General features: G+C 35.2%; 1 protein-coding gene across 1 annotated transcript; it reads left to right on the top strand.

Moving 5' to 3' along the window:
* The first annotated feature begins 629 nt into the window (after positions 1 to 629).
* Positions 630 to 6,101, top strand: LOC139780477 (uncharacterized). Its single transcript, XM_071719117.1, has 2 exons — positions 630 to 4,766; positions 5,287 to 6,101. The coding sequence occupies exons 1-2, from the start codon at positions 4,701 to 4,703 to the stop codon at positions 5,995 to 5,997; spliced, it is 777 nt and encodes a 258-aa protein (XP_071575218.1). The 5' UTR covers positions 630 to 4,700; the 3' UTR covers positions 5,998 to 6,101.
* Positions 6,102 to 22,375: the final 16,274 nt, after the last annotated feature.

The raw sequence follows: 22,375 nt of genomic DNA, 5'->3' as shown, positions 1-22,375 counted from the left end.
TGTATTTGCTGCGAAAATTATACTCGAAAAGTTCTTTTGGAAGGTATATTTATTGTACGTTGAGCCATTTAGTGATAATGAAAAAATTTTTGCCATAGAATGCCACGTAGTGGTGAGCGTTAATTAGCTGAAACATCGCTCCTGGCTAATCGACAATTGCGCGAGCGCGCGTGACGACTAGCCATTAATTTCTGAAGCCGCAAGTCTAATTCATTGAATTCAAAACTAATGACACGCGTTGGTGCCGAGATGGCTAATTTTCCACGGTTATTTCTACTCTAAACCGGCTATATATGTTTTTATCGAGCAGCAGCGACTGACCCATATAAATCGATCGAAAATTACCGATTGCTGTGAACTTATTTCAATGTATATTGCATGTCTGCATAACATATATTATGTAGTAAATTAATGCTATTTATTTATAACATTTATATTAATAAATCAATGTTATATACGCACTAATTACATTACTAAATACATATACAACATTTATAGTATTAACGTAATATAAAATGTTACATTTGAAAATAATATGTAGATTTGATATGTTAATATTGAACAATGTGCGATTGAAACGATCCTATCACGACAGGTATAACTTTTATGTGGTTATTGCAGACGTTCTTGTTCGTCGCGATGCATGGTATGCGTAACGTACGTAACGCTAAAGTTAGTTCTTTCCCAGGTTAAACTTCTCTGTGCACTTATTGTGTCATAAGTGGCTTTGCGCAAAATGTTATTATATGTTCTGAATTACATGTAGCGAGCCCGCGATTTTAATTGCGAAGTTATTTGCTCGAAAGTCTTCCTGCAGCAAGAATAACGTCAGGAAACTGTTGAGCCTACTCGCTATATGAATACCAGATTAAATCTATCGCGGTGAAAACTTCAGCCTGTTTTTTTTTCTTTTCTGTTCGAACGATTGTAGTAACATTACGTATACGGAACTTCGTGAAGTAAGCTGGCTGATTATATTTGCCGGATATAATGCAAACGATACGTGCTCGCGTATTGAAGGTGGCGATCCCGGTGATCGTACACTTTCTACCAATCTCCCGATATGAGGCCGCAATTATGTAAATTTTGACACATCGCTTACTTCCTCTCTACAAATCTCGCTTTTTCACAAAACCGCTAAAACCGCTTTTGATCTCATACGTGACGCAAAACCGAGCTTATGTGCGCCATATGCAGATTAATCCTTTGCGCCTGTGTCTAATGTCAACTTAAATGTCTGCATCTGATGTACCTTTCCCCTGCCAAAGTTCATTAGAATCGTAGAGACAACGTCATTAATTTAATCAACGTGGTATTTTTTCAAGTGATGGTCTCGTCCACGTAAACGCAAATTGATTTTGCAGGAAGCCATCTCCGAAGCCATCCTTGAGAAACCGTGACGCGAACTTTCAATTGGCGACCCTTATCTCCGCAAAAATTTTTTTTTCTCGAAGTTTGAGTTGCTTGAACTTTAGACCGCAGAGAGGGTGGCAACGGTGGCGTATAAATGCGCCCTAAGTGCACCAGTGGATTCTCGCGCGTTACGAGACGGCAGTGCGGGCGGACGTCGTCGGCAGCGGGATTTTCGCGTAGTCTGCATTTCTGCTTCACCGACCGCAAGCGTAACCTTATGCAATAATGGGAAAGGCTTTGGAGTCGACCAGACCGCGGCTCTCATGAATATATGGATAGATGTTCTCGCTCAAGGTGTTTATCAAGCCGTTTTCTAGTTACGCCCTTCCAACTTCCATCGCCCATCGAACACAAACATAATTTGTGCAATTCTCTTTCATCTCTCTATCTAGGATAAGAGATAAAAGAGAATTTCAGTTTTCTGGTCTCGAGGTAGTCTTAGTCTCTTGAAGTCTCTTCGAAGGTATGGATATTTTGATACACGTCTGGCGTGTCTAACGGCGATTGTAGGTTCACGAATTTTCACATTTGCTTGTATTTGATTTATTTTTTTTCACTGTGCGTGTTTCGGTAACGCGATTAGTAAGCAAATATACTTTACGCATGGTTAATTTCATGAATATTTACCAATCTTTGGAATATTGCAAAATTTTGCAATTTTTTTAATTATGAAATTACGCACAAATAGAAGTGTTTACGTATTACTCCTATAAATAAGATAAGACGCAGTTTAATCATTAAAATACAAGCTGGCCATTTAAAAAGAACGTAGGTATCGGTGGCAAAAACTGCTTGTTGCGTAAGTCATGGACGCTTATAAGTGAAATTATAAGTAGGCTAATCTAAAAGGATTGTACTGAATATAAAATGCTTTATTGGGCTGCCAAAGAAACGGTTGAATAAGAAACTGATATTCGACTCTCTCTTTCACTCCTATTTTATTTTTATTTCTTAAACTAGAATGTTCAAAAATACGCGAATTGCGCATTGAAGATATTATCGTATATTTTTTTTTAAAATAATTATTTCGTTAATAAGTTATAGCAGCTTAGAAAAGAGGAAATTCAATTAATGATGCAAGCAAGCGAAGCGTAATGGCATATAAAATAGACTATAATTTTAATAATTAATTAGAAAGAAGTGAACATTATCACATCATATACAATATATCATATGCAATATAGTTGTCCAATTATCACGTGTATTTCAGCCGAGAGAGTTCAGCATATTAAATAAAAGTTTAACTCGGTTAAATGAATTTGTAATAAGCGTATCTTTATTAAACGAAATCTGTGACCAATGCATTAAATGATTAATACGACTGTTTACTGAATAATGCAAATGCTCGCAGTGTATTGAAACTTTGCGATGGTCTATGCGAAATGTAAATATTTATTTGATATGCATATCATATCTAGCATAATAATTATACGATCAGTATATTAAACGAAACGCCATAATTGCGTATTCCTTGCGTACTAATCATCTTCGAATAAAATATCATCTGTAAGTGAGACCTTTTGCAAAGATGTCATCAGAACATGTTTACCTAGAATTACATTGGTTCACCTAGTTGCCAATAAAATGTCACTTGAGAATGATACAAGTAAAAGTTACGTTTAATGCCAAAGTATCCATGAATCGATTATGAAAGTAGTTTTAATAAAAAGTTACTGCGTCAATGACTTAAAGCGGTGGTGTATGTCTTTATAAGATCTGATAATTGTATATTAAAATCAAAGCATATAGTGTCAGGAAAATGAAAAAAAACATTGCCTTCATTTCGACATCAGGTGATTCAGGCGTTACGTTACGAACGACGCGGTTGATTGCCGGTTTAGACCTTCGATTACTTAAAAAATATTACTAGAATGTAAAACTTGGCGAAAGTGATTGAGAGAAAAAACAACAATAGCGAGTTGATTGTGCCATAGTGTGTCGAAATACAAATTTTCGCGTCGTCTCTTTCACAGTTATAAATGTGTGTATCATCGACCGCGCATTATTATTAGGCGTTGTAATTTTATTTTTGCAACTTCCTTCGTGTATTGCGAATTTATTTTTTAATTAAATAACCATTGAGCATGGTGCCGGGATATATAACGCGCTTGTCACACGGAGAAAGTCGAATCGTTGCACCGTTTTGTACGTACGTCGTTTCACACTATGGATTTTGTCACGCTTATGAATCTTCTTAGATTTACGGCGCAAGCCGTCGAAATCGAGTTTGCTCGTAAAGTCGGTCGTAGATTAATTGAGGAAGATTTCGATTTCTGCACGCGAACGTAAGTTCCGTTCTTCCAAGTGGTATAACGCAGCTTAATTTTCACGAAAATTATGCGATATCAAAAAGTTTCTTTTAAGTCACAGCAGTTAATTGCCTGATGAACATTGCCTGAGTGTATCAAAAGGAGTTATGTCTCGAACGGCACTCTATGAGTGCCAATAAAATGTTTCTCGAAAGTCTGCATACGCGCGAACGACCGCCGAGATCGTAGAACTAAATTTAAGATTGTAGTCAATTGCGCGCTGTCAGATTAATTCGAACGTCCTCCATCATATTACATCCACTTATTTCTCGGGCGAAAGCATGGGCATTGGAACCTGTTATGTCTATTACAACTTCCCTGAGACTTTCGCAATAATAATAATATTGTACCAAATATTTTAAATAAATAATATATTTAAAACAAATAATATATTAATATTTTGAACAATTTTTTGAAATTATATTTTGGCTCGTACGAGTCACACTTGGTAATTGTACACCAACTTACATATTACTTAATTGGTTCTTGTCATCCAAGAATTTCCTAATTGTCTCTGTCTATGGCGAATAGCGGTACATTGCGTAATGCGTTGAGAGCTACGATTGTTATTATGTCCGATAAAATTTACGCGAGGCGCAAACAAAAAAATGAACAAGTCTAGCATGCCCATAACGTTTCTAATGTTGAGGTGAAAGAAAGAAAGAAAGTGCGGATTAGGACCAAGCACGGGAAAGAGTCCGGATCAATTCCGGAGTCTTGAATCGCGGCTCTTCCTTGGTGAGGGGATAGCGATTGAAGCTAGTTGGAATTGACGGGGCGGCGACGTTACGCGGCTCGTATCCGGGCATCAGTAATCAACCTCACCCGGACGGGTAGCCCGTGGGAAAACGGCTTAATGCCGAACGGTTTTGTGCGGGATGGCGGCACAATCGGTCCACCTTAAAGCCGGCGTTCCGGCGTTGGACGAGCGATTTTCCGGGGAGTGGGCCAGCGAGCACGGCGAAAGTGCCGGTATATATGCCGCTGATTGGTACGATGCAACTTCAGTGTGCACTCCCGAAGGCTACTATGAGCACTTCGCAGGTGAGCTTGCGCTGCTGGCAGAGCGGCGCGTACATAGGGCTCTGGCAAGGGTATCTTTAGGGTCTCGCGCGGCGGAGGATTATGCACGGAATTATGCGCGATGTATGAACGCGTCGGGATTTAGTATTGGCAGTGTGAGATCATGGTGTTGCGTTTCTCACACCGTCATATACAGTGTTAGAATCGTATAGAGATTATAGTGTGATTCCTTGTTTTTTTTTTTACACGAGTGAAATCTCAATAAATTTACATAGAATACAATAAGATATTATATACCAATTACGCTTGTATCTCGCAAAGTTTGTCAATGTTTGATGTTCATAACTGACTATCATTGAACTTTGCTATATATTGCGTCTCATTCCCTTTATTTGCATTTCTTGTGTTGTCAAATCGTCTGTTAAATAACATGCGTAAAATTTTTATTAACTTTAGCGAGACCTTCAAAGCTTCCCAAGTTAACCAAGCTAATCTAAGCCTTGACCATGAAGGACCGCAATTAACACACGTTTATTCACAGATCCTCGTGCTCCTCGCCCTTGTGGCGACGGTGGCTCTGGCCACTGAGACCAAGAAGTCCGACAGCAAAGGGGCTGTCGACTCAAAGGATGCCAAGAGCAAGCGCGGACTGGAACTGAGTCTGGGTCATGGCGGTGGCTTTGGTGGCGGCGGTGGTTTTGGTGGGCACGATTTCGGTGGCTTCGGCGGTGGTGATTTCGGCGGAGGATTTGGTGGCGGTCTTGGAGGAGGCGGCGGCGGCGGCGGCGGCGGCGACGGTGGACGAATCTCCGGCATCACGATCCATCGCGAGGTCTCAGTGCCAGTTCCGGTGCCCTACACCGTCGAGAGAAATGTACCAGTACCTGTACACGTACCGGTGAAGGTTCCAGTGGACAATCCGATACCGTACCACGTACCAAAGCCTTATCCAGTCCATGTAGAGAAGACTGTACACGTTCCCGTGGAGAAACCGGTCCCAGTACCCTTCAAGGTGCCCGTTAAGGTGCCCGTGAAGGTGCCTGTTCCCTATAGCGTACCTGTTAAAGTACCGTACCCCGTGCACAAGGAAGTGCCCTACCCAGTCAAAGTTCCGGTCGTCGTTAAGGAATCATATCCAGTCCTTGTGCACGAGCACGGTCATGGAGGCGGTCTCGGCGGAGGCGGCTTCGGCGGCGGATTCGGCGGCGGATACGGTGGCGGTCATGAAATCAGCTTCGACCTGCATCATTGACGATAGTCTGACGTCAATCGATATTAACGATACTCTTGTATATAATGATTATGTTTCTTTTTTTACACTGTGCTGTCTTAGCAGAATAAACATTAAATTATTAACTCGACGTTTTATAAAAACCAGCGTTACCTTATCCTTTGCGTTTGCATGAGAGTATTTGTTTGAAGTTGAGCTTTATTCTACGGCAAGTGAAAATGATTTTTCTGAGTGTATCATGTTTATTCTTAACTACTTGTTTGTCTCTACGGTTTTAAGCGCATTGCGCAATCATGGCGACAAGAAATAAATTATCAATTTAAACGTCTATGAAACCGGCTTGTTGAATTTTCTTACGTAATGCACTTGCGAAGATATTGCGAGTTATCATAACCGCTACGGTATAAACCGATTCTTAGCCACTTCCTGTGAAACTAGGCGGAACATGTTACAATGTTACTAGGCGACATGTGAAAGTATCTCAACTAGTTATTATGACTGTTACGGGTCCACACAAGTCAGGTGTACGAGGAAGCTTATTATCTACTTAAGGATTACACAGTCGAATATCGGGGAATACTTAAGTGCATGAAATGATACTTGTTATTTTTTTACATACTCGTTTAATTATACGAGACTACTACACGATAGATACGCACTCAAAAACGATTGATAGATTTAAAGATCTTCGAGTGCTCGCTTTCTAATTTTATCACATTGTTGTTACGTATAATCGCTATTTTAATTATATTAAAATTATTCAATTATATTAAAACACAAATTTTTATTTTACTTATATTAAAACATAATTTATTCGCGAATTGAGCAATTATAATATAAAGTCACGTTCAAGAGGTCAATATTAAGCGTACAGTTGCATAAATCATATGCAGACATTATATTCTAAAGGTAAAGTCAGATGTTTGTTTAGCATACCGGTCAGGTTTCTTTACCCGACGTACAAGGTAGATCATGCCACAGTCAAGGTTGCTAGAAGAAATAATATCGAATATTTGCCTCGGGCAAATCATATTCAAGAGTATATAGGAACGCGCGTACAGAGATTGCACGGTTTCTCTCGAGTAAGGGGAAGCCAGCTATGCGAACGGAAAGAGAGCGCAATTTCCGTAATCTTACTTCCTTGATGGTAACATTTCTCAACGGCCAGCTACGGAGGCCATCAGCGTTACGTAAATAGATCGATCGATCTTACGTAACTATTATGAAAAGAAAGTAAGCACCTTTACCATTAGCGAAATCCGTAATGACGATATTGAATTCTATATTGGCAATCTGTAACGGCGTTTCGCTCAGCGAGTTAGCTAAGTATATCACTTTCATTTATAATCTGCGCCATCGCTGAATACGCTTTACATGCGCGCGATGCTCTGTTTTCTTTTTCTAACTTCAATGATAATCTCGTAATCCACGTTACATCATGCCATTTACGAGAATCAACGCTCTGATTATTTTTCAGCACGTTGTAAACGAGTAATTGCGATATCTTGTTAGGAATCCGAGTATCGACAAACTGATGAATAACTTATCTTAACCCGAGGCAATCGTTATAACGGTGTATGCATGGAGATGAATCGAAATCATAATTTGTCCTTGTTAGAAGCTTCTATTCTTGAACCAGCTCCCTTTATGCACAATTATTATTACATGCCGTCGTTAATGTATGGGAGGAAGAAGATTTTATGTAATTCTTCATATGATAAACAACGCGCTACGTATCACGGTGTGCGTTATACATTTAATTTTGAGTCGTCATCTCTCGCCTTGTTTCTTCAATCAAATATCATAGGCTCGTAATGAGAGATGACTGGTGTAATCAATTTCTGAGAGATTTGAGAATGCCGCAATCGCAATAAGCCAATCGTAATAAACCAGATGGTTGAATTAATTCTATTAAATCATCATAATAAAAGAAACGATAGAGAATACCATAAGTAAAACCATAGCAAGCGATAATTTTTCTGAATCGAAATCTTCAGTTTTTAAATATAATACCCTCACATTTTTCCATATAAAATAAAAAAATAACGAAGAGATAACGAGAACTGTTAACCTGAAACAGATTGATAATAAAACTGTAACTTTCCGCAGGGATGACTGATATACACAGTCATTTGGGCTTAGCGAACCCGAGGTTAACGCATCGTGGAATTTTATGAGTAGTAAAAAATAAGAACAGTAGAGAGAACGTGTGCCACATAATTTTATTCTATGCACTGTGTGTTGGAGGTATTTTTCTAAAGAGAGAAAGAAAAGATGATCTTTATATTAGAACGTTATATTAGAGATACGTCGTTTAATCGATTTAATGGAACAGATGTCGTGGAATGTTTAGCGAGGGGTACGTATGGTCTGCCAAAAGAAAAGACAGAAAAATACGCGAAAAGAACGCAAGCGCGACAGGAGGCGTCGCGACGTCTCGTCAGTCTAGCGACGTCGTTGTCGCCACGAACATCCGGCGCTTTAAACATCGCCATTTACTCTCACGGTTCGTTAGCCACGTGTCTCCCGCATTGGGATGGGTCGTTCGTAAAACGTAGAGCTCCACTTTAATACTTTTGTTTGTTTAGCGTAAGATATCGTGATCGGGCACAGAAACTGTAATTCTGTTGTGCTCGTGAAACGAACTGACAAAGTCCACGTGTGAATGCGTTAAAGTAAGGTAAATCCGTTCCGAAATTTCCGTACACTTATATTAACATGAAATAATGATATTATACATATACAATATAACACAGGAATATACCAAGATCATATTATTACACTCCCTCTCCGCTATATTTCTTTATGCTGGCGAGAGAAATGTTATTGTTACATTTCCTGCTCGCCGCGTATGTAACTATCTATAATGGAAAGTTATTTATTTTACAGTAACATGAAATATATTAAGAAAATATGTAATTGTGATTCATTAATCTGCCACGATATTTACTTTAAAATAAGATAGAATAAGATAAAATAGAATTATTATTATAGATATAGAAAGTTTATTTTAACGTGAATTAGATAACAAATATAAAAGTAATTCGGCTGATAGTAATTTTTTGCACAATGTGAGTAAGATATCTTCCTATCTTTTTATATGTTTCTGTCTTAAATTTTACTATGCTGCAATCTTGGGCAATTAGTTAGCAATCTTCCGCTTTGCAAAGGTAGAACTATACGATACCGTATGTGCCGCAATCTCGCTTCAGTGAAACCGCGTAAAGAACCAGCGATCGTTAATGTACATTTCGTTAGACATGCATTGAGGTAAGTGCGCTTTAAATGTAGTCTAACAGAACGACCTAGATAATACCGAGAAGTAAAATGATAAATTACTTATGAGATAAAGGTATTACATTCGAGAGGGATACAAGTATTGTAATAATTAAATTCTAAAAAGAATATAATATAATAAAGAAATTATCAAAGAAAAATCCTTTTCAAAGAGAGCTCTTTTAAAACAGAAAATATAGATATAATTTTCACTTGTAGTATCTACTTACGTTATAATGACCAGCAGGAAGAGATACACACATTAATATTATTAGGCAAAACACGTTACATTTTCCCCGTATCGTTACGTTAGCGAATGCTTGCAGCGTTTTAACGTTATCTTTATTTTGACGACACAGTCTTAAAATAACGTCTATGTTTTATTTTAAGCTCGTGTTCATGTAGCGTCGTAAATCAGGGAACATGATCTAAAGTCTTTCTCGTATAGTTTTACCTTCATTTTTCATGATATTCCGCGTTTCAGAACAGATGCTCCATTATCCTGAAACTGTCCATTTTCTTCCGTTTTTCCGTGGGATACGCTTATATGCAGCGACAATGATAATCAAATAAATTTTTAAATATATAAAAACCTATTTATATAATATATAAAAAACAATTTATATAAAATATGAATTTATTTATTTATTACTTTTTATTAAAGAAGACATTTACATGATGTCTGTCTTAATCACTACAGTTATTTATACATAAACATAATTTAATTTATCATGAATATTTTGTTGGAGATCCACATTCATATAAAATAAACTTTGGAACTTTTTGTTATGGGTATTGTATAATACTACTTATACTATATAATGAGAGAGAAAGAGACAATATATTGTACATCAGTTAACTGATTGCAAACTAAACAAATTTGAAATAAAATTTTGTTTTTAAGAGCAACGATCTCTTATTTTATACACGATTTCAATTAACTATTCATTAATTGTTAACTTGCTAACAAAATTTAGTTGTTTGAGATTTTTTATGACAATCTAGTGTCAATTATTCCTCAAAATTTATCTCACTAATTGATAGTTAATTGGTGATATAAATATAAACTTCAGACTAGTTTAGTTTTGTTTGTAGCATCGAGTATTGAAGAAACACCCTCACTTGTAATGAGACACGTCTTGACGGATTCTTAAATTAGCAAAGTTTTCTTTAATCTCATCGTATTCTTTTATGATGTTCGTACAGCTGCAGCACCACCTATACCCAACATGAGATCGTGTTCTTTTTTCCGTGTTGTAACTTGTAACTCCCGCGCCTTAAACAGACTTCGTTTGCTATTGCCGGTAGCGGAGAGAAAGGTGCGGCAGAGAAAAGAAATAGTATGATACAGCGAGTGTTAAAGATCGATTTGAAATCGGCACTATACATTGAAGTCGCACTCCGTCTCCTTTCGCTCTTCCTCCTTCCTCTTGTCGCGACTAATAAAACATCGATTGGGAAACTTATTTTAAAGCCGTTCCGCTGTACCATAAAGGGGCCTATTTACATAACTATAATAGTATGTAATTATTAATTCATGTTTAGCTGTCTGAACTCCTCTGTTCTCGCTTTTCTCATGTTTTTTATTGCGTTTATTTTTCGTTCTTTTTCGCCGCATCTCTTTCTTTCTATTCCCGTCCCATCTGCTTTCATAATTTAGACGGTTCTATATAGCTTGGCAAACCTAGATTCGTATTTGTAAATTATTACTTGAATCTTATCTCAAGAGCGTATCAGGTGAGATGCTCAGAGTGGGATTTCGAATCTTGAGACGTGGATAGTTCAATAGTCACGTCTTGATAGAGATCAATTGTGATTGTGTTTAGAGAAACAGAACGATTACTCACATGAAATCTAGAGAGCGCGATAGCTTCTTTTATATATATATATATAAAATTTCTCATTTAAATTAGGATATAGGAGTAACAAATTGTGCAGAAAAATATCGATATCTTTCACTATTCTCCATATTTGATTTGTTATGAGATCAAGTCCTCTTCCTCAAGTGTATTTGCCCCTTTGCGAAACGCGATAAAAGTATGTCCCATGCAATAGGAGCGATGCAGTTTCTCCGGAAATAATTTTCACGAGCGTGTTAAGTAACGAACGTTATTGGTGTCTATGGACAGCGTACACGAGAACGGCTTGTGTCCTTGTAGGTACGATCTGCGGCTTCCAGGCTTTACAGACACATAAATCATACATTAAGCCTGGTTCATACTAGCAGCTTCGTGTTAATGGACGCGTAATATGCGATCGTTCGATTTCACGGAGCTCGCCACAGCTGCTGCAGTAACGGCTGATATCTCGAGACAATGTTCTATCGAATCGATAGCCAAGCGGGAATTTGGAGCACCTGGTAGATTGATTCGAGGACACAGCTATCCGTCTATTCTGTACTATAAATATATATGTAATTTATGTAAATTTTATAGTATATAAATCTTATATCTAGAATATCCTAGATTTTTCGGTTTTTTGGTCTAAATTAGGAACCTATGGCATTAATATTTTAATGAACCATACGTATTTACTAAAATTATTTAATTCAATCTTTAAACAATTCGCGTAAGTTTGCAAAGTATTGCTATAACATCGAGATATAATATAAAATGAGGTAGAAAGGATCTTTCCTTTGTTAAAATAAGAAAATAATTGAGTGTTAGTCTTCTATCTACAAATAGACTCATCAACACGGACAACAGTATCTGAATTCCAGACGCGCTTAAGGTAGTTCTCCGGTCCTTGTACTAGAAAAAATCGATTTTCTCTAGATTTTCTTGAAACTGTGAATATACGTTAATTTAGGTGTGCTTTATGCGTGGTATAAACTTCAGTACCTCTTGCGATATAAAAATCGAGATACTGAGCCTCCAAAGTTTCAATTTTTACCAAAATTTACTAAAAGTTGAAACTTTGAGGCTCAGTATCTTGATTTTTTATACCGCAAGAGGTACTGAAGTTTATACCACGCATAAAGCACACCTAAATTAACGTATATTCACAGTTTCAAGAAAATCTAGAGAAAATCGATTTTCTGTAGTACAAGGACCGGAGAACTACCTTAAAAGAACACTGGATAGAACAACGCAATGCAAGAAAGAGAGAGAAAGAGAACGAGAGGCCGTTCTGAAAATAGCATTAGAAAGATAAGTAATATCGAAACCAGCATTAGCGCGATCATTATTTAAAGAGACTAAATATTTGTATTTTATATTCCATAGTCCACGAAAATTGTTCTTGTATGTGCTATTTGCAGCGCGATGTGTAACGTGCGATAATGTCTACAAATGAAATTAACGATGCCCGGCATGTTAATAATGCATTTAGATATGCTCTTCATACACGATAATTAAAAGATTTAGCGGATAATGCAAGTGTTAAGAGCCGATGGGCTGGCAAATAGTTTGCCAAATATAATTCACGTATTACGCGCATTTAATGCACATAGAGTATGCATTGCAAGCACATAATGTAAGAGGCGTAGAATGAAAATCAATAGCAGCGTTGCGGGTATGCTCTATCCTCCTCTTCTAAAAAGGGCATGTCATCGATACTCGAATCTATCGAAATATTGTTGTCGCTTTTCCGCGATGCGGATTGGTTCTCTTGTTGCGCTTACTTCATGAGCGGCTGTCATGGCATATTTTGACAGTTGTATGGTTAATAGTGTAATAGTAACAATGAAATATTAAAGTTAAATAGCGCGCGCGTAGCGCGCGTCTGTAATGCCTAGTCTATTTGAAAACGTACGTTTTGATAATATAATTGAATGCTGATAATGACTCAGCGTCAATAGCGATCTCTCATTATTATTAATTATCAATTGTAATGCAAAAGCACACTTTCCCCACTATAAAGGAGGACTTTCATATAGTTATAGACTTTATTCCCACGTGTAGACTTTACATCGACGATTAATGATTTTTCATTGTTTCAAATATTTGAAAGAGATAACAGTTGGAGATGCATTCGTTTGTTTTGGGGTCGTTATGAAACGAACACGCGTCGACTAAAGGTAGGAAGGCTTCCGTTAGAGCGCACACGGAAATGCTACTCGTTGCAGAAATTCCTTTTCGTTGTTCTATGTCATAGGGATGATCAATGGCAACGGAAAATGTCACTGGCTGTGCATACACATCTCATTTTTTTTACAAGTATGCGGTGGGTTGGAAAGACTTTCTATTAATTGCTTCCGCGAGTTGAGCTTACGTCTATATCACATGATTATATAGAGAATTCTCGAGTTTATCCACTTGATCGATTACTTCCGTAGACTCTCTTTATTACGTAATTTAATAAATTCCTATGTAGAGTAAAAATTATCAAAAATTTCTTTAAAATTGCCTTCTTTTAAAGCGAGCATCTCTTTATAGGAAATTAAATTTTGATATGTAAAAGTATAACATATAATAATAAATAAACAAATTAAATTTTCTGATTTATAAATTTTGACATAACAGGTTGGAATAATTATAAAATTAAATACATTATTTGTGAAATATACATAGTAATTAAAAAATTGTATAATTAATATTTTTAATATTATAATAATGAATAAGTACTATGAGACATTATTCAAGTTTTGGTTTTAGTCTCTACCATTTCAACGAACCATTATAGCTTCTAAAGCTTAGTAAGCCAATCAATAAGTTACAAATCGAACAATGACTCATGATTATCAGGAAAGCTTGGAAAATTTTTGTACACTTCTGTACAACGAAAAGCTTTCAGGTGGTTTGGAATAATACATGTATAAAGAGCTGAGCCAGCATCTATATCAACTGCTCGATTTCCAGAGTAGTGAATGCTACGAGTTGAAACATTATATGAACAAGTCACACACAACGTGGACTTGTAATTACCTCATTGTAATTATATTCGATGTATTATATTAGGTACACTCTACATAATTAATAGATAGGCATTATTGAAGCTAAAATAATAAAATTTATATAAATTTATTTTAAATTATTGTGATTGATATGTTTTTCATTAATAAGGGCAATGCACTGAAGACAATTTTAATCTATGTTTTTGCTTTCACTAATGTGCCGGTTTCTTTATATATTTTCCATAGTATCTATATATTAGACATTTAATTAAAAACTTGAATTAAAAAAATATATTTTTTTTTGTTCGTGTTTACTGCTAAATCAATTTATAGGTCAATTTTAAAATTTTGGTATCTTGAATCTCAAATCAAATTTCATGTGACTAATCATTCCGTTTCTCAACTGAGTAGCGCCTTAGTTGTTCTCTAATCAAAAAGTGAACAATTTGTGTTTCAAATAATGAATCCCGATTTGGAGTATCTCTCATCCGATACGTTTTTAAAACAAGATCCAAATAACAAATACAGATGATAGAAGGCCGTGCCCGTACATATGCGTTAATGAAGTAAAGTAAAGCGAAATGTTTAATCGCACTCGGGTGATACGCAGTTAGCTATATCGATCACAGACTGTCCTATCGAAGCGAGGAAGCTGCAACAGGACCGGGTAGGCTCCCGAAGCATCGGGAAAAGCAATATGCGCTGGGTCAATACCGCAAATAGTCTCGATCAGCATATTCGTGGATTAATATGACGTTCAGGTAGGTAACGTACCATCCAGAGTTGTATGCCCTGCAACTTTGACCACCCCCGTGTGCCCCGCGTCCAACCCGGCGGCTCGGCGGCCGAAATTGTTTCGAATTCTGCCGTTGGCGAGTAAACCGCAACTATATCGACCAGCCGAACCCTAGAAGCAATTGGGTCGTTTCAATTAACGAAACTAAATTTTCGTCATCTGTTAGGCTCGAAAACGCGATGGCTCATCGCGGGAAATTCTATAGGCACGCCGTCGACCGAACCGCGAAAAGATGGCCCGCGCGCACGAAAACTATCTGAAAAGATAATTAGATCAATTGGATTTTCGGGATAACGAAGCAGCGCCGCTGCTGCCGACCGAACGTCGATACGCTCCGAAGGTTAATTAGGTATCTCACGTGACCACACGCACGCAGCCAAACGGATTCGGCCGATTTATTTTTGTGGTTTATGTACGATTATAACGATTATATGTTCGAATTCAGAGGTTTTTCGAATAATTACGCAAAAGCATTACGAGTACATGCTGATCAATGCTATCGATGTTAAAAAATTTTGTTTTGTAATACTTATCCGTTTTTAAACAATTATTATTTTAATCACTAAACGTTTACCCTCTCCGTCTCTCTATTTCTGCTGCATTGTAATATTAATTATATTTACTTACATCAATTTAATTCTTTTTGCGCATATAATTAGCAAGATACAAAATTAAATTCATTTATTGAAGAAGAAATATATTTAATGTACATATATTTTGAAAAATGATTGAAAAATAATTAATATCAATTAATATCGTATTAACTAGAGCTCATGGGTTTTCATGCAATCCCGCATGTCCCTTTTATTCCGTCGAAATCAGTGCGCGTCGATGATCGAATACAGGATAAGCTTTACTTAATCTGGTGATCCCATAACGTATTTTAGAGCCGCTAAAATTCCATTCTATATATATACGAAATCCTATAAATGCACATCCTCGTGACGACGAGATTCTATTGGCATCGCAATGTTATTGGATCGTAGCACAGACCGCGAGACTCTCTGTCGGGATAAAGGATTCCTCGGCTTAGCATTCTTCACAACTGTCCTCGGAAGAAGTCGGACTCTTGTTTGCTTGCTCGGAAGGGACTATCGCTTGTATAAGACGTACACGCTCGTCCACGTGGTAGTGTGTTCTCGTAATCGTAGTCGATCGTCTGAGTTATTTGGCTGACCCTGCGAAGGTTGATATAGAAGTATTGTAAGAATATCCTCGACCGTCGTTGCGGAACTATTCCAAGGACGCTCGTTGGATTTTAGAATTCCTCGATCCGTGATCGCGATTGAGGACAATTCTTGAATTGCTTCGCCAGATTTACTGAATTATGAGTACCCGAGAGAAATTGATCCAAATAAAAAAAGTCGTAATAAAGCTAAGTATATATTTGCGCGTACTAAATAAAATATTTATAATAAGCCATATATTTTATCTCGTTCTTTGCTTCTATCTATTTGTGAGGAAATATCAACGACGTGATAATAAATTTATGAAAAATATGCAGCAGATAATACAAAAAGTTTGTTATTATACAACGCTTAAGCGAAGATAGACGATAATAGCATCGCTCTCGTAGGATTTCTGCAGATAATAGGAACACTTTCTAGGGCTTAACGACATAGCTTTGTTAGATTATCGAAGCTTGCAGCTATTGGGAATTTCTATGCTTAAGGGATAATTGGGGATTGTAGTGCCGACAAAGAAAGTATCGAGAATGAGATGGGAATAATGTCACTATGGCTTATATCAAATGCACAAATAATCGGCTTCCATGGTGAACCGCTTAATAAGCCGAAGATCGCGGCATTTGGATGTATATAGAGACATATGCACTTTGTGGTTTTATTTGTCATTAAATAAAACCACAAAGTGCTTTGCCTTGAACACGCTTCTATGTTACCGATATTATGGTGGATTAGATAAACTGGAATAATATGTTTGTCAGACCTTTAGCATTAACACGTAATCAAGATTTTAATACTCAAAACTGCAGTGTATAGCATTAAATTATATACACGTGTAAGGGTGTAAGAGCAGAGACGTGCAATATATTGTACTGCACTATGAAATAAGCGTATTATGTGTCTAAATAATATTGTTGTAAAATAACATATTTAAGAATAAAAATCAATGAAGGTGTATCTTGAAGAGTGTCGAAGTTTTTTGGATCACTTTCCACAATTTTTCCAAGAATTGTGCAAAGTAGAGGCTCTGAAGGGGTAAAACGTAGATACTGCGACTGAACGGAACCTCGGGGGATTTGAATTGAATTAAGAAGACTAATTTAGACTTAATCCTTAGGTTAATTTAAAATGGGGAGGTGAAGCTCTTAATCCTGATAGATAAAAGGCAACATAGCGACGATGCTCAACGGCGAAGAAACGATGAGACTTTACCACAAACAGAACTATGGGAGTGGTTAGAATCGCATAATCCTTTCGGAAATAATACACTGAACTTAAAATAGAACTAATATTTCGAGGACTGTAGCTTTATTTACAACTTGTGATTGAAATAGGGTGTTTAAGGATTGTGATATATTCCTTTCGGGATATTTATATGTAATTATAAACATTTTTATGATTCAGCACTTATTAAATGTGTTATTAATTTCTAATTTCTATCGCGTTTTACGTTTCACAATTAAATCGTCCAGATTCTAACGTCATTTTTCTTTACGATCTTTCAATATTACCGTCTTTTTCCTTTGCGAGTTTCATCGAAAGCTCCTTGCATTCCGTTGTGACTAAATTTTACGCATACCGCTACGCGCGCGGAATTTTTGTCAAAGCGTCTCGTGAATAGGCGATGTGCGAATATTTCAATTTGAAATACCTACTTGTGCCTTTTGTTGCATTACACTTTACTCAATAGACGAACTTTTGTAGTTTTTGTAACGAAGAAAATGTGACCAAATGTGATGAAATGTACTTTTTTCATACATATGTACGTCTTTAGAGAAACAAACAAACATTTAATCAATTGATTTTTTACATAGTAGTATATTATCATTGTTTGCCATTAGTTGGAGTCAGTCGTATAGCATGCTCGTGAAATATTTCGAAACTATTACGCCCACTTGTCTGACATTAAGAATCTAGACAATCTAGACTATCTGTAAATTTATTTAATTAGCGTTACTTCTTTCATTGCCGAATCGTCTTTCAAGAAAGAGAGAACTACTGTCTACTATCTTATGGTAATTAGCTTTACCTTTTGTCAAATAAGACAAAAGTGACAGCAACAGGAAAGTCAATTAATAGGATTAAAGCGAGAAATTCACTGAAATATTTCATAAAGCGCGGTGAAAATTATTAATATAAGACAACTGTTTTAAAGGAAGGTGTATTATCAGTTTCTTTTTGTTATTATATTATAAAGATTAAAAAGAAGGATAGGTGTATTGTTAACGAACATGAGGCATTCAGTGATTAAATCAATCGCGTTGAAAACTATCAATCAATTTTTACTGAAAAAGTAAAAAAGCTTCATTGAAATTGTTTAATATTTCTTAATTTTGTTGTATTTATTAGTGCCGAAATAGTTTTTAAAAGTTACTATCGAGGAAATGACAATATTCTTTGACAGTCTGGATGTTGCCGGTTACGTTTGATGATTATCCTGTAACGATAAGCGTAAAATAGATATTACTTGTTTATAAAGGAATTTAACCGTGATGGAAATAAGGCGAACTGTGTCGATGTCGATGACTTGGGAAAACCTTGAGGCGAACCTTATTAAACGAATGAAGAAATTGAGCAAGCTGCGTCGACGATATCAAAATGGATACTCTTGTTGAGAATTAAGTTATCGCTACACGAGCACGACACCATTCAGTTATCATCATTTGCGGCGCAAATTTGCGAAAGTAAAGTTATATAGTTTACGAATAAGATGGCTATAATAAAGCCATATTTTAATACGCTCGAATTTATTACATAAAAGCATTTATATAATTATATTATATAATTTGGAAAGTATATTTTTTATTGAGGTGTAATTTTTAAAAACTTTATTTTTCTTTTGTCTTTGTCGATTTCACAAAAATAATAACTTATCGAGAGTTTGATTTTTCATACCTCTCTGCCAGTTTCTAATAATTTTTTCGCTTTTTGCGACATAAACCTTCAAATTTGAAATTCGGAATATTTAAAATCGCAATTATTTGATTTAATTAGTACAAATTAATTTAACGAATGGACATCCTTATTTACAAAACAAGGGCTTCGTATTATTTATAGTTTTTATTACATTGAAAAAAATTATATGTATGAGTGGACATTCTTATTTAGAAAATAAGGGCGTTGTATTATTAATATAGTTTTTATTACATTTTAAAAAATTACAAAGTATATCTACATTATTATTAATCTCCACAGTGTTATTAACTTTTATTTTTATTATATTTACCTAAACTTGCTAAGTTAATCTATCTTATCTTAAATATTTTCGTTCTGCACACAATACACGCTGCTCTCGCATACTACAATCTTTCTTCTATTTTCCTTATATTCACTATATACTTTTCTCTGTTATACTTGTTATACTTGTCTGTTATACTTGTTTCACTGTTGCAGTTATTCTAATTTACAGACTTAATTTATCTTACCCTAAATTTCCATTTTTTAAATAAAATATGCACTTTCTATGCTCTCATATGCTCACATTCTTATTCTACTTCCTACATATTTATTTATATGCTCTTCCGTTTATTTTAATTACATTTATTCATTTAGAAAAATCCATCTTTTTTCATTCTTTTTCATCCTTACGTAATACATACTTTCTTTTTTGCTACTCTTTTATGCACTCACTCTAACATTTTTCTGTTTATACATATATTATGTTACACTTTGTCTAATTAAAATTTGTTAAAACTAAAATGAATAAAATTACAAATTTGTTTTAAGTTATATAATTACTTTTATAATTAAAAAGAGCCTTATTTAATCGTGTTTTTGCTGAAAAACTCAGTTAAAACTTTTCTCAATTCATGATACAGTTGAATAAGTAGATTTTGAGAGTCAATTTAATATTCATGCGTCGTGGATCTATTTGCGATCGCGATTCAATTGAGGAATTCAGATAAAATTTATCTTGAGATGCAGTCTCAGTTTTATTTACTATTTAATTAATCGATTATTGAGGATATAAGTATATGTTAAGTTAGTTTTTGAATCTTGTTCCGAGGATGATTTAAGAAGAGAATGATTATTTACGTGAAAAGCTTGACTTGAAATCCAAGAATAGATCTTTAAAGCATTAAAATTAAGAATTATGAAATATTATTCCTTGTTATGATATTTTCAGCTTAGAGATTCCACGCTCTTTCAATCGATGAAATTAATTGTTAGTTTAGGTAACGCTAATTCGTAATATAATACAAAACGCAAAATTCGCAACAGTGATTTATTTATCGAAAATAATTTGAAAATCAAGGAATAGAATGTCTGGCACTTATTTATGAAAAATAATGCTAGACGATAATTTTTTGTATTTAATTATTGTATCTATATTAGCATTGCTAATAGATGCTAATAGATAACTTTATCTAATGGGTTTTTGATCAAAACAAAAATAAATTTTATTTTTTAAAAAAGTTTAATAATTTTTTAAAAATAAATTGATTAGTTAACCAAATTGTCAATAAAGAAAATAACTAAATATTTGTAACTATTAAATTTGTTATTAATAATATATATTTATAAAGGTATACTTATAAAGGTATAATTATAAAGGTATAAAGGTAAAGGGTGTATTAATCAGATTGAAGTAAATTCTCTGACAATGAGAATTCACGTAATAATATTTCCATTTCGAAGCGCTCTTTCAATCGAGCGAAATTAATTGTTAGCTTAAGCAACGCTAATAAGTTCATAAAACAAAGCGCAAAATACGCAACAGTAGCTCGTTTATCGAAATTAATTTGAAATTCAAGGAATAGAATGCCCGGTATTTATATTTGTTTTACAGTACGTTAAATATTTCCTAGCAGCGAGATTGGCTGGGCTTGATGTTTGTTTGGTTGAATACCGCGTGTTCTACTACGTATACAAGATCATTTTACGCTATGTTGTCATTTGTACCATTTGTGCCACAAGATTTGTGCCGGCAGGTCGCTGCGCGAACTAGGCCGTGTGTCGTATTATCCTTCGAAATGTGATCGCGATAAGTAGTAGAAGATACACTATTATACCTCACACACACGACTATTAAACGATCATAAGTTAACGAATTAAACTATCAAAACGACTATTCTTTATCCTAGTAGGTTTATCATTTCGTGCGAATTATTCATTTGGAATAGAAACGGTAGAAAATTAAAATCATGAATTATTGTTTCACAATATTTATTATCCTAATACTTGGATTCCGATGTACTCCGTATCGCGCTTTGAAGCTTAAATTAAAAAACACTTAAGCCCAGTTTCACCAACGTCGATTAATTGTACTTATGCCCATTTCTACCAATGTAGATTAACTTCTAATCTCGGTTTAACTTACTTTCTATCTTTTTCTAACTTTTAGAACTAGGAAAGGATGACAGGTAAGTTAAACCAAGATCAAAATTAACCTGCGTTGATAGAAATGGACATTAGAAAGAAACGAAGAGTGAGGTTTACTTTAATCGGAGGTTACAGTTAATCGACGTTGGTGAAACTGGGCCTTAAAGGAACAGTTTTAGCTTAAATGTAATTTGATTACCGTTTTGAGATTAACAACGTGGAATACAAGTCGCCGGATCAAATCTTTTGAGTAATGAAGCATCTTTTTAGTATGGATTACATATTGATAACTAACTTGAAATGGAAGAAGTGGATATTTTTTATAACCGCAGGTTTAATGGAACTTTTATTCCGTTAAATCTATTTTCAATAATAGAACAAAAATAAAGTATTTTTTCTTATACATTAATAAACGTTGAATAAATTTAAAAAATATATATATTTGCAACAAATATATCTGTAACTGATATCTTGAATTTCAAATCAATTTTTACGTGAAATATAGACTATATAATAACGATCTTTCTTTAAGAAAAAGAGAGATCATTATTTATAAAATTTATTAAACTTTTATTTATATAAAAAGAAAAAAATAGGGATATTAAATTGCTAAAAAACGTTGCGTTCTTTTATCATTTATAACGAAAATTTTAATTCAGTCTGGGACTTAATCTCTTCTTCAATGAAACAGTTTCTATATAATTTTAGAAAGTTCCTAGATTATAGAATAACGTGTCATCCTAACAATTAATCCCAACTATACCGGTGTCTGATCCGCGGACAGATTTCCTTGGGGGCTAGTTCGCGAATCAACTTTTTAAACTTCCTGCCAGAGGTTCATTAGTGATAACTCAAGCACGTCTGTCTGCCACGAACGCGAAAACTTCTACCCAAAGGATTGGCAATGTACTTTTGAAAAATATGGAGCGGCTCTTCACGACTTAATCGCATGCTTCTTTTCAACTCACTGTAATTCTGAGGAAAATA

This window comes from Temnothorax nylanderi, unplaced genomic scaffold, assembly GCF_030848795.1.
Source record: "Temnothorax nylanderi isolate EJ_2023f unplaced genomic scaffold, tnyl_v1.0 TNYL_tig0280_pilon, whole genome shotgun sequence".
In the NCBI taxonomy this organism is placed as follows: domain Eukaryota; kingdom Metazoa; phylum Arthropoda; class Insecta; order Hymenoptera; family Formicidae; genus Temnothorax; species Temnothorax nylanderi.
Note: the sequence above shows the minus strand (reverse complement) of the source record. Positions and strands in the feature narration are given on the sequence as shown.